At 42.6% G+C, this 12,720-nt stretch overlaps 1 protein-coding gene across 3 annotated transcripts in view; it reads left to right on the top strand.

The window, feature by feature from the left end:
• The window catches only part of alk (ALK receptor tyrosine kinase), a 454,675-nt gene that overhangs the window by 438,035 nt on the left and 3,920 nt on the right, over positions 1 to 12,720 (top strand). For all 3 annotated transcript variants that reach the window (XM_085258181.1, XM_085258182.1, XM_085258180.1), the window contains exons 24-27: positions 669 to 766; positions 3,778 to 3,870; positions 8,442 to 8,543; positions 8,791 to 8,925. In XM_085258181.1, the coding sequence (XP_085114307.1) occupies positions 669 to 766; positions 3,778 to 3,870; positions 8,442 to 8,543; positions 8,791 to 8,925 (428 nt within the window). The remainder of the gene's footprint in view (positions 1 to 668; positions 767 to 3,777; positions 3,871 to 8,441; positions 8,544 to 8,790; positions 8,926 to 12,720) is intronic.

Below are 12,720 nucleotides of genomic sequence, written 5' to 3'. Positions count from 1 at the left end.
CAATGGTAATTAAACTGTAGGCTCAGTTTTCTGTCCTTAGCTGACAGGAGTGGCACACAGCACGGTTTTCTGCTGTGGTCAATCTGCTTCAAGGTTTGACATGTTGTGTTTTCAGAGATTTACTTCTGCATCTTCTTCTACCTTGGTTGTAACAAATAGTTTTTGGAGAAGATTCTTGCTGTCCTATCAGCTCGAAGCAGTGTGCTCATTCTCCTCTGACCTCTGGCATCAACAAGACATTTTCACCTAGAGCTGCAGCTCACTGGATATTTTCTCTTTTTCGGAGCAGTCTCTATAAACCCCAGAGACGGCTGTGAGGGTTAATCCCAGCAGATCAGCTGTTTCTGAAATACTCAGGCCAGCTCGTCTGCCACAACTAACGAACAAAGTGGCTGATGAGTAATTTATATAATCTCTCATTTTTGACAATCCATATGCCAATACAGATAAATCTGTGATGGGCAGTGTTGGTTAGTCTCTTTTGCTGTGTTATTAGAGGGTTTTTTTTTTACTGTGAGGTTGAACCAGAATGGTAAGTTTGTAGCAACGAGCTAAAGGGGGATTGTTATCATAAAATATAGTGCTCATTAACTCTTAAAGATACTATTCCTGATTCAGCCCCAGATTCAGTTTTTTGTTTTTTCTCTGTCTCTTCTCTGTTTAATCAGGATCAACCATCCAGCCTGACCATGGTGGACCTCCTCAACGTGGCCAGAGACATCGCTAAGGGCTGCCAGTATCTTGAGGAGAACCAGTTTATACACAGGTACCTCAGCAGATGGCTGCACATTTTGCATACACTTATGCAAAAACAAATTTGCGTTGGCAAAAATAAATGGAGCATATTATTATGAACGAATACAGTGAACTCAGTGGTTCTCTAGTCTCCCTAGCAAAACCGATCAGACTGACATATTCGGGGAGCTCATTCACTGAGGTCAGTACGGTATTTCACAATTTAAAAGAAAGTGTTTTCAGATCTACATCAAAATTTAATGTATCCCTCTTTTCCCCCGGCCACCAAGTTTCATGAAATTTGTCTTGGTGGGGTTTTTTTGCGTGATCTAGCTGACAGCCAAACAAACAGCACCTATCACAAACCCCCGCCTCGGCTTTTTGCCTTGGCAGATGAACAATATGCAGAACATATGGGTATGCATGCAAATGTGCATTCAAACAAACCGAGTTCCCTGCCTTCATCTAGCATCTACTCAGAATAATGAACTGACTGCATCTGTCCAAGCAGAACATATGGACTGAGTATGCCTTTTGCCTTCCCTGAGATAGCAGAAAGGACAAGTGATGAGTTTAGTATCGGAGCAGCCAGATGGGCTAGCCGGCTTGCCTTTTTACGCTCTGTATCCGAGGCGCAAGTCAAGAGTATGCCCCTTCTATGCTCATATTCGCAGTGGCTGGTGAACCATATGATGTGGCTAAAGAATTTTTAAAAGCCCTCTCTTGAACCCGACTTACAAAAATCTCCTTCGTGGACGCGCACGAGGAAAGTCAAGTACGTGTTAATACGAGAAAAGGTCAAAATAGATTCTGCAATCAAATCAGGACAATTAAAGCACATCCACCTTCCCTGAGATCTGCCTTTGACTTCCCAGGGATTGGCCAATGACAGACGAGGTCTATTAAACCTTGTTTGCCCTGCTGCGGTACAGTAAAGCTCCATCAATCCACCTAATGGCCGACTCTTCTCCAGAGCCTCGTGATCTTCTATTCAACCTGATTCTCTGCCTTTAAACCTGTATTAAAAGTCCCCCCCAACGCTGTCCTTGAGGCTAATTTCATTTTTATAGAAGCGTGTTTTCTTGGGGGTGAGTAAAGGGCATGTGAGTGAAGTAGGCTGCTACTCCAAAAACAGAAAGCAGCTTTCTCTCGGGGCTTACTGGGTTGGATGAAGAGCTGTTATGTTCACCAAGAGGTTAAATCACAGGGTTGATGTTATCTGAGAATGACTTACTCCAGCTTATGTGTGTTTCTCTGCTTATTTCCATTTTATGGCTAGTGGATGGTGCAGTGTTGCTCTTTGGTTATTTCATTTTACAAGCGGCCTGGCAATTGTAGCCACCTGAAAATTATCACTGTACTGAGGAGTTGGGCAGTTTCGTGCAACTGCAGGTGTTAAAATAGGCTAACGCGTATTGTTCTGTAAGTGCTGCTATGAAATGGGTCTTTAAGCTGCAGTGAAAATTTACTGTAAATAAGGTTCACATTATAAGGCCGGTTAATAATATTTTAACAACAGTCTCCTCTCATATCGCTGTGCTGCACGTACAACACATCTGTGTCTTTCCCTTAAGCTTTTAGACCACAGTCTGTCACAGCAGTATGCTGCAGTTCAAGACTCTTCCTCGCCTACAAGCAAAAGCAAATCATTTCCATGAATTCTTCCAAGCCATTAAACACAGCAAGTTGGATTTAGTAATAGCACCTCACGACTCTCGCCCGCTGATTAGAGTCGCGCTACGGTAGAAATTATGCAGCTTTCCTGAAGCGGCTTAGATGACCTTAAATGGATTAATTGTTTCACCTCTTGTTCCTCAAAAAGAAAATGGAGGAAGTTTCTCTTCTCTGTTTTTTATAACCGAGTTTATAGACACTAACACTTATTTAACTACTTTAATATAAAGTTTAAAAGAAACTTGGAGAAAGTGGAACTGATGTCCTAGAGAGGATTTTATTGTTTCTCATACTAACGCGATGAAATACTTTTATAATGTTAGCTTACATCTCTTGCGGTGGACTAAAGTGGGGCAGCTGTGTACAGTGGTTAAAAAGCCCTCCGTTTAAATCAGTCTGAACCATTACTTCATCCTCATTGTGTCATTTCTCATCTGAGCTTGGAGGCCAAACATCAAAACATGTGTGTGCGTTTGTGTCTACACACAGAGCTCGGTGCTGTGTGTTTCTATCGCTGGTGGTTTCCAGCCGTATCCTGTCTCGTGATCTAGTCTGAGATCAGCGCCGCCACATGATGTTATTCTGTCTGGCTGTTTATTGGCCTTTGGTGCTCGCTTGTCTGCAGTGTGCAGACGAGCAGTGAGCTACGTCACTTCTTAAGATGTTGAGAAAGTTAGATGCCTGGGGAGCAGAGAAAAGTGTGTGAGCTCGGCTCCTTTTTCCCCAGACAGCAGTACAGCACGCCGTGAGAACTACTGTATTTTTGCTCAAAGAATAACCGGCCCAGAACAGTGCAAATATGAATTTTCTCCTCTAACCCACTCAGCCTGCACATACATTTCAATCTTTTCTTTGGATCCACCATGTGGGCAGAGTCATAGGAAACTATACACTTTGCCAGCTTGCCCGGAGCAGCTTGGTAGTTACAGTGAACTTCAGATCCAACAGGGAGCATCTGTAGGTGTTTCATACATGGAGATGTTATAGATGCAAATGTATGAAAACCTCTGAGCAGAGCTTTGCGAGCATCAGTATTCACCTTGTCGTGCTGTATAATTCAGGCTTAAGCTATTTTCACAAATGTACAATACAGTGGGACTGGATATGAAACAGTCTATAACCTGCCAGTACCCCAAGCACAAAGTCTGTATATTGAGTGATGAATTCACAATGGGTCAGGCAGCACCTGCGTTGAAACCACAGAGAATTTCAGCAGTGAGAACTATGTAAAGCGTCCTGCTGTGTGTTAGATGTGAGAAAGCTATCCTCACCTGATCCTCCTGAAGTTCGTGGGTAAAGATTTCTAATAGCATGAGTCCATGCATGTGTGCAACATAACCTGAAAGTGTTTTTTTTCTGTTCTTCCAGGGACATTGCAGCACGGAATTGCCTTCTGACCTGCAAAGGACCGGGACGAGTGGCTAAGATCGGAGATTTTGGGATGGCTCGAGACATTTACAGGTACAATACTAACGCAGCTCAGTGGCAGCGGGCAAGAACACTCTGGTCCAGTTGGCTAGCTATAGCTGAACTGGAATCCAGATAAAGTCCAAAGGGATGCAGCTCACACCAAACAGAGAGAAACAAACATGTGGCAGAATACTTTTCTTTTACACAGTCCACGACTCTGACCTAATGGCAAGTAAAATCAGAGAGTAGGATGACCGGAAGGCCTAAGCAGCAATCATTGGATTTTAACCTAGTACCACTTGTCACAGCTTTGCTTCCATCAGGTGACAGGACTGGAAGGAAGTCGTGTAGCTTTTTTCAGAAAATCATTGGGGTGGCTGTAGCTCAGGTGGCAGAGCAGGTCAGCCACTAATCAGAAGGTCGGTGGTTCGATCCCAGGCTGCATCCTCGCTGCATGCCAAATATCCTTGGGCAAGATACTAACCCAATGTTTGCCTACTGGTGGTGGTCAGAGGGCCCGGTGGCGCCTGTGTCCGGCAGCCTCGCCTCTGTCAGTGCGCCCCAGGGCAGCTGTGGCTACAATGTAGCTTGCTATCGCCAGTGTGTGAATGTCTGTGTGAATGGGTGGATGACTGAATGTAGTGTAAAGCGCTTTGGGGTCCTATGGACTAGAAAAGCGCTATACAAATGCAGGCCATTTACCATTTACCATTGAGCAGACTGGCCGCTGACTTCTCAGATGCCCGTTGCTCTTAGAAATAGGGATACGTTTGCTTGGAAAAGCAGTTGCTGCATGCCATTGGCAAATAGCAAGACTGTATGCACTGGTGGAGAAACCTCTTCTCGCTTACTGATATGTGCAATGCAGGTCATAGATGCATGAAAGTTTTTTCTTTCTTGTGTGACTATAACAAAAAAAGAGTTGAAACTGTTTTTGTCCTGGGCTTTTTACCCAGTAAATACTGCAGCTCAGCTGTTTTATCCTCTGTTATACTGTTGGACTGAAGCTTTCTTTTAATCTAGACCAGCTCCCCTTTAGTCATTGTTCTCATCCCCTTTTTTTTTAATATAGCTACCATTATTTCACGTGGCATCATTTAAATGAACGCACAATCCAGCAGGGAAATCTCCCAAGCCTTTCATCTGGTAAGAAATTAGAGCAAGGAAAATATGTCACAACATTCAGTTAGATCAGCGCAGCGCTTTTGAATCATGCGATGAAAAGTCACACGAGAGCAAAGTCACTCACAGAGCATCCGGAAAAAGCTGTTGCACAATATCCCCGGGGAGCCACTTTAGGAACACTTGATTTAATTGCTGATGTCAGTTTTTCAGGTGCCTCACTGCGATTTTGTTGTTATCTCTCAGCCTGAAGCTCTGGTGCAGGGGCTTTTTATTATTCGGAGAGAGGCAGGTTGTTTTGCACACATGGCTACCAGGCTGCTGGTGCGTTATTTTTGCCATTTCACGATGTGGCCATACTGCTATGTGACAAGCAACGTGGGGTTCTTTTGAGGCGATCACAGGGGGACAGGTGCCCCCAGTGAGGCACCAGGACATGGCTTAATGTCAGCTTTTTATATTCCGCTAGAGCCACAGACATACTTGCACTTGCAGAATTTCACTCACACAGTCTTTCACGCATGCCTGCGCACCAGTGATGTGGTGGTAAATAAAAAGCTGGCTAGACAATAGCTGGCAGACAGCCGTCATCCTAAGGTGAACAGCTGCCAGTATGAAGAGAAATCTACTGTTTCGCCTTAAATGACCATATTTTCATAGGGTCTAATAACAGTAGCTGTATAGCACGACTCTAGGCTGTATTTATTAAAGTCAGCCTGGCGTGCACACATGCAGGCGCACAATAAAAGCAGAACAAAGACATCCAGCTCCGCAGACACAAACATTAGCCTCCACCATTGTGTCCTTAGGTGCATGCAACTATCTTACTTTCCATTCAGCACAGCCCGCTCCGTGCCTTTGTCTCTTACTGTTAGAGCAGTATTAGAGGGAAAAACTATCTTGCACACAGAGTCACACATAAACATAAAGCACCTCCATTTGAGCTATAGATTTCCTGAGACTGTATTTAAGCCTCCCTAATCTGCAGCTCAGCTTTCAGTCAGTGTTGGAGGTGTTGGCAGGAGTAACAAATATGTCCATACACCCTGTGCTGAAAAGGAGGTTGATCTAGCGATAGCGGGATTATCAGTCTCGTGTTCTACATGTCCCTCAATCTTTCTCAGAATGATTCACCGTTCTCTAACAGCCTGACAACCGACAGGGCGGAAGAAAATTAGAGTTCGGTTCATCTGCATTTATTTGTTTCGGTTGCAGAGGTCATCAAGGGTGGACGCAGTATACGTTAAAAAAAAAAGAGGACATTTTAGGAGAATAAAAGGAGCTCCTGCAGCAGTTTGGTCTTACTGCATCTATTTACAGGGGCCACTCCACTTCGCTCACCGTTTTCTTTATTAGGATGGACAAGAAAATTAGAGGGGTACCGAGGACGGAGAGGGGAATGAGATGGTAGCACGATTCAATCCTGTAATTGCGGCACTAAAAATGGGGCTGGTAACTGATTCCCATCACTGACTGGGGCATGTTATTTTAAGTGATGGATTAAGTCGCTGGGTGCATATCTGAGTGTCTGCCCTGCAGTGTAGCTCTCAGCTAATCTGTCAAGCAAACAGACTTCACTAGTGATTGTTTTCTCTGCTTCATTGATTATGTGTAATTTCCCTCAAGGGTAACTTCTTATGCCAATAGTTTATATTTCCCTTTTAACCATATTATCTGTCTGCATATCATTTATATTCATCTCTGCTCATGGATCCCCTGAAGAGTCGCAGCTGCAGCTAAGTTAAAGTAAATGATGAGTGCTGGCTCTTGCTGTTTGCCCTGGGTTCATACTGTAGGAAATGCAGCAGTCTATTAACGCTCTCACCTGAATTTATAATTAAAGGAAACTCCATCTTTATGACCAAAATTTAATAACTGAGGCCGGGCCTTGGCTGCAGATGGTTAATACTGCATAAATATTGCACATTTTACTTCTGTTTTAGCCTCTTGGCACTCATCTCATATTATTTTTGGATTTAATTTAAATGTCAGTTCCAGGTTATACAGTAGGTACAGAGCAGTGGCTTTTAACTGAAGTTTGGACATTTTTGCCCCAGGAGAGCATGAAATGAAAGCGGGACTATTATGCCTTTTCTTATTTTCCATCACATATTTATATGCCGTTCCAATGTTGGGTGTTAATTATGGCCCAGTGTTCAAAATGATGAAGCTGGTGGATGTAAAAGTATTTCCCGTGAGCCAAAAGGCGTCAAGCTGCTGTAAATGCTCAGGTTCAAAAATTTTTTCTTCTCTCAGTTCTTGAGGATAGCTTTAATATAGTCGAGCGGCACACAAAAAGCACACACACACTGTTTAAATCGTCTGCTTTCAAGCAGAAGCCAATCAGAAAAAAGTTGGCTTAAAGGCAGAGCAGTGAAGCTAGCTTATTTCAGAAGCCCAGGATAAGATACAGTATCTCTATTTGGAACTGTCAGTGCTTTGAAGTAAATCATGCAAAGCTGCTGTTGTTGACTTCAAAAATGAAGATATGGAGCTGGATATGAGCACTTGTCCAGACAAATATAGGACATAGAGCCAAGTGCACAGGTATCAGATGGTGCATTGAAAAAGCTCAGGCTCCTGAGACGGTCCCATAATTTATCCAAACTACAACTGTCTATTTATTCTTTATCACCTTGTTTTTGATGCGTTTGTTTTCTCTATATGTTTATGTGTTCGACCAGGGAACACTAGTTACATCTGGGAGCTGCCCACTGTAATTACAATTCATTCCTGTGCAGCCATGTGCAGCTTCAGCGGAGCAGCTGCTGTTTTCAGCAGAGGAAGAGCGTTATTCCTTAGGCCCCAGGGATTTGAACTGGCAACCACCCAGCCAGTCACACGGTCTCATTTATTATCAAGAATTGCCATGTTTATGAACAAGTGCTTAGGGAATATGCTGATATTTTTATGACAGTATTACTGGGGGCAAACAGATTTACTCCTCCGCAACAGAAAACGGTGCCAAAAATAAAGTTTTCCCGTCTGACAGCAGCTGACACCACTTAACTGTGATCCTGACACATGTCCGTTTTTCTTTGTGGACACCGTGGCGGACGTGGAGCCGAATGGGAGCCACTTCACGTCTGTCCTTGTTGTGCATCTCGGGGAGGGCGAGATAAACCAGGCGGCGACCTCTATCAGCACCAAAGATCAGATACAGCACGCATCTGATTATTTTTCTAGCAATGCAAAGGGCAAGGCAGCATTAAAAATGGCTCAGACGGGGCTCGGCTCAGACGGGGCTCGGCTCAGACCGGCGAGAAATCTGCGTCGTTCCTTTCTGCGAGATAAGGAGTTCTTAGAAGGTCTCACACAGCAACATGTAAGAAGGCTGAAAAAGCGACCAGATCAGAGCGCCAATAAAGCTGCCGAAAAACACTGAATTAATTGCTGGATTTGAGAAGTTTTCACCTTTTTTTTTTTAATACTGTGTCTGATCTGTTATTAACCACACGGTTATGCAAGCACGTCCCTCACAAATGTGTTTGTGTGTTCAGGGCGAGCTATTACAGGAAGGGTGGGCGTGCCATGTTGCCGGTGAAATGGATGCCACCTGAAGCTTTCATGGAGGGCATCTTCACATCTAAAACAGACACATGGTGAGAACCCTGCACACATCTCTCAGACTGACACTGGTTTCACCTCCAGAGTTTCACACCTGTCTGTTTTTTTCACCTCCTGCTGAACCCTCGCTGCATTTCTCTCCGTCTCATACTTGTCCTCTGCTCTCATCCTTCACCACTTCAGCGGTGATGATGCCTGTAATTTAAGACTTGATTGTCCTTAGCTTTCTTTCTCTCCCTCCAACTAATCTTTTTTTTTTTTCTCATCAATCGCCTCTCGAAGGTCATTTGGGGTCCTGCTGTGGGAGATCTTCTCGTTGGGCTACATGCCATATCCGAGCCGCAGTAACCAAGAAGTGCTGGAGTTTGTAACAAATGGGGGAAGAATGGACCCGCCTAAAAACTGTCCTGGACCTGTGTAAGTGCAGATCACACAGACAAGAAAGATCACAGTTGTAAGAAAGAGCTTAAATTTATCAACTTTTTTGTACTTATTGCTCATGGCATCTAATCCAAGTCACAACTGTAGACTAAGCTAATGCTGCACAGGCCAGTTTCACACATGCACTGAACTGCTAAACCCAACATAGGCATATATGAAAACAAATGCAGATTATCCAGCTAGCCCAGTAAATTCACTGTCACTGTAAGAAAGCAGCACTATAGATTTAGTTTAGAAGCTTCTGCTTCTTTCACAGTTTGGCTAATCTGACTGTTTTAAGAATTTCGGTGTTTTATACAAAATTAGACAAAGTTTTGTCGGGTTTTCCTCCCATCAACCCCGATTGGTTGAGGCAGATGGCTGCTCCTCCCTGAGCCCGATTATTCTTCCTGTTAAAAGGGAGTTTTTCCTTCCTGCTGTCACTAACTGCGTGCTCAAAATGGGTTGTTTTCATTGCTCTGTATTATTTCAGGGTCTCTACCTTAGGATGTAGCAGTCGCCTTGAGGCAACTGCTCTTATGATTTGGTGCTTTAAAAAGACAATTTAATTTAATTGAACCTTCCACTTTAATAATAATACGAGTCAGACTGCAGTGATATGGGAATATCACAGCTGATAATCCAGTGCATTTACCACTCGAGAGAAGGTGTCATGCACACACTATCCATGCAGCGCACTCACCTTAGCCACGTAAAGTATTTCCAGTGTGAATGTGTCTGAAGTAGAGATGGACCGATCCGATATTACGTATCGGTATCGGTCCGATACTGACCTAAATTACTGGATCGGATATCGGAGAAAAATAAAAAATGTAATCCGATCCATTAAATATCACGAAAGCACCTCACAAAACTTGCAACACGCCGTAACTCACCTCAGAACGTTAGCACGTCGGAGCAGTATGCATCACGTGATAGAGCGGCTGTGGCATGCGGGACCTGTCGATGGTCTGGATAGCATGTGGAGCTTCGCTAGCAACCCGGCATTTCATCTCCGACAAAGTTATCCCCGAGAGAAGTAAAGCAAGTGTGTAAGTCCATCTCTGAATGTTTGTAAAGCATTCCTGCGTTAAGCTTAACAAGCGATATATGGAACGACTGCCTCTTCTCGCTGCTACTTCAATCATGAAACTGCTTAATGATCAGCTGATCGGCTTTTCTGTCGCGAGTCCGTGTCTCTGGTTTGTTTTTGGTCCACTTTGCACCAGAAAGAGGAAACCAGCGGCTGAACAACAGCAGCACGTTTAAGCTTGATCAGCTGTTGTTAGAATGTATTTAATATTACTTTCTACTCGAGGATCTTTTTCTATGTAGCTGACGGCTGGTAACTGTGCAGGGGCGGATCTAGCAAAGTTTAGCCAGGGGGGCCGATAGGGCATGAACAGGGAAAAGGGGGCACAAAGACATACTTTTCTTTCTTATTCTCATTTAAAATGTCGAGCTTTTAATAAATAATTATCCGAATCTTACACCCAAAGTTTTAATTTGATGTAAAATGAATAGAAGTCAATTACTGTATATAGTAACTATTAAGTCTAATATATATACCCTAGTAAGCTATAGTACTTTTTCCTTTGGGAAGGTACCATCTGTGCTGTCTGCAATTTTGTTGAAGAAAGATGTTGAATCTATTTAATATTTCTTGAAAAATAATTGATTTCTGTGCATTTTTTTTCACACTGCATCAAATTAAGGTTGATTACGTCGATTAAGCATCATGAGGTGGAGCGTGAGGGGTGGTTCCCTATTTTTTATTTATTTATTTTTGTTGTTGCTGGGAGTTGGAACCCTATTAGTTAGGTTGCTTAATATTTACACTAAGTACTCTTTAAAATACCAGAATAGGGAGGATGGTGTAGGTTTATTAGATTGATCAGTATTGCTGAACTATGAAATATTTTTTTTGTATACAGGTATAACAGAATAGCTTTAGTGTAGTTGTTGTTTTAAACTTGAGTATGAACTTATACAAAATGCAGCAAGATATTTAAAAAACAGTTTTATTGATTAAAACACACTATATCGGATTCATATCGGTATCGGCAGATATCCAAATTTATGATATCGGTATCGGACATAAAAAAGTGGTATCGTGCCATCTCTAGTCTGAAGCAGACTATCTTGCTTTGCACTGCCTGTGAGAAAGAACAACTGATCTAGATGTCTTCAAACTATCCATAGTTCGTATCAAACAGCAACCAGCAGATTGTACTTTTCCTGTTTTTATAGCCATTCAGGATCAAGGCTGCAAAAGATAAATGACCTTCTGTGCTAACGACTTCTCTAAAAGCTACTCTAAGTCAGGTGTTCCAGTTAAAGACGTGAGAGATGAATTGGAGGTTGAAAGGTGCCACACATGATAAATAAAGACATATAGAGTCTCTATTGACAGAGTCTGATCCTCTAAAGTAAGACTGGTGGGTGTGAATCATGTCTCGATCACAGCAACTTTCAAAGGACTTTCGAAAAAACAATTCTAAATGTGCACAAAGCTGAAAAGAGCTTTTGAAGACCTGGGTCCCCTGAGTTCTACAATAATAAGACAAACTATCCATTAAATGGGGAGTTTGTTTCTGCTGGGAGTGAGCATCATGCAAACAACACAGTAAGATGGCATTGTTAATAATTTCCCCCAGGGATCAATAAAGTATTCTGATTCTGATTCTGATTGTTCAGTCCTGAAAATGGGTAAAAACAACCCAAAAGTAACATGAAATTGTCAGCAAAATCTCTACAACAATCTGTGTTCACTGTGAGAAAAACACAAAGTAAGAATTGTGTTAATGCAACAAAACCACAAAGGAGGCCACTGTTTTCAAAAATGAAAAGAGATGAGGTAACATTTACATTTTCTGGCTCAATGATGTTGTTTTGTTTGTTTGTTTTGAAGAAAAACAGGAACTGCACAACAAAAACAAGCCTTGTGTATGCTGTGAAGCAAGTTGAGAGGAAACGTCATGGTTCAAGGCTGCTTGGTCGCTCAGGACCTTGCTGAAGCTACTAATCAAAGATGGAACACGAAATTTAACAGGAGGGAGCAGCCGGTGACCTGAAGCTTCACAAGGCTGAAAGCACAGTTCAGAGTTCTATCATCGATCAAGTCTGATAAAGGCTGTTACTGCTAAATAAAACGTTTTACAAGTCACAAAGAGTCTCCCAGATGACTACTAATTGTTTGTTAACCTACAAGTAGAGGAAGTTAGACAATTAGTAGTCCCTCCTCTATTCTGCCCCTTACCTCCCTGGTTGAACATGTGATCCTGACTCTCAATGCTTCACAGGAAGAGTACAAGTACACAGCACACTTCACCCTACCACTTCTGTCTATCACCTCCTTGTTAATGATCTATGTACCTCTAGCCATGAAAGCAGTTGTTTTCCCCAGGCTGGACTTGAACATGCGTCTCCCGCTCCAAAGGCGTGGAGTCTTACCACTATCCAGCTATATATCCATCTGTCTATATCTCTATCTCTATATAAAAATAATAAAAAAGAAAATTTCCCTGAAGTGCAAATGTATTTTGAAATGAAATTTGTATCCGACGTATCTTCCTAGCAACGTAGCACTGATGTGCGCATTAGTGTAATCGGTATAGCAGGAAATCGTGAATTAAAAAAAAGTTCCCTCCCCAAATCTTGTTATTCATGTTCACTGTAAACGTGTTGTTGGGTTTTTTTGTTCTCTCAGAATAGGCAGATACCTTAAGTGCTCTATCAAACTGAAGTTTTTCTGAAAGCCACAGTGAAATTTAATCACCAATTAAAACCATA

This window comes from Mchenga conophoros, linkage group LG19 (genome assembly GCF_057382185.1).
Source record: "Mchenga conophoros isolate Kocher_MC1m ecotype Shallow Benthic linkage group LG19, M_conophoros_male_GT1.1, whole genome shotgun sequence".
In the NCBI taxonomy this organism is placed as follows: Eukaryota; Metazoa; Chordata; class Actinopteri; order Cichliformes; family Cichlidae; genus Mchenga; species Mchenga conophoros.
Note: the sequence above shows the minus strand (reverse complement) of the source record. Positions and strands in the feature narration are given on the sequence as shown.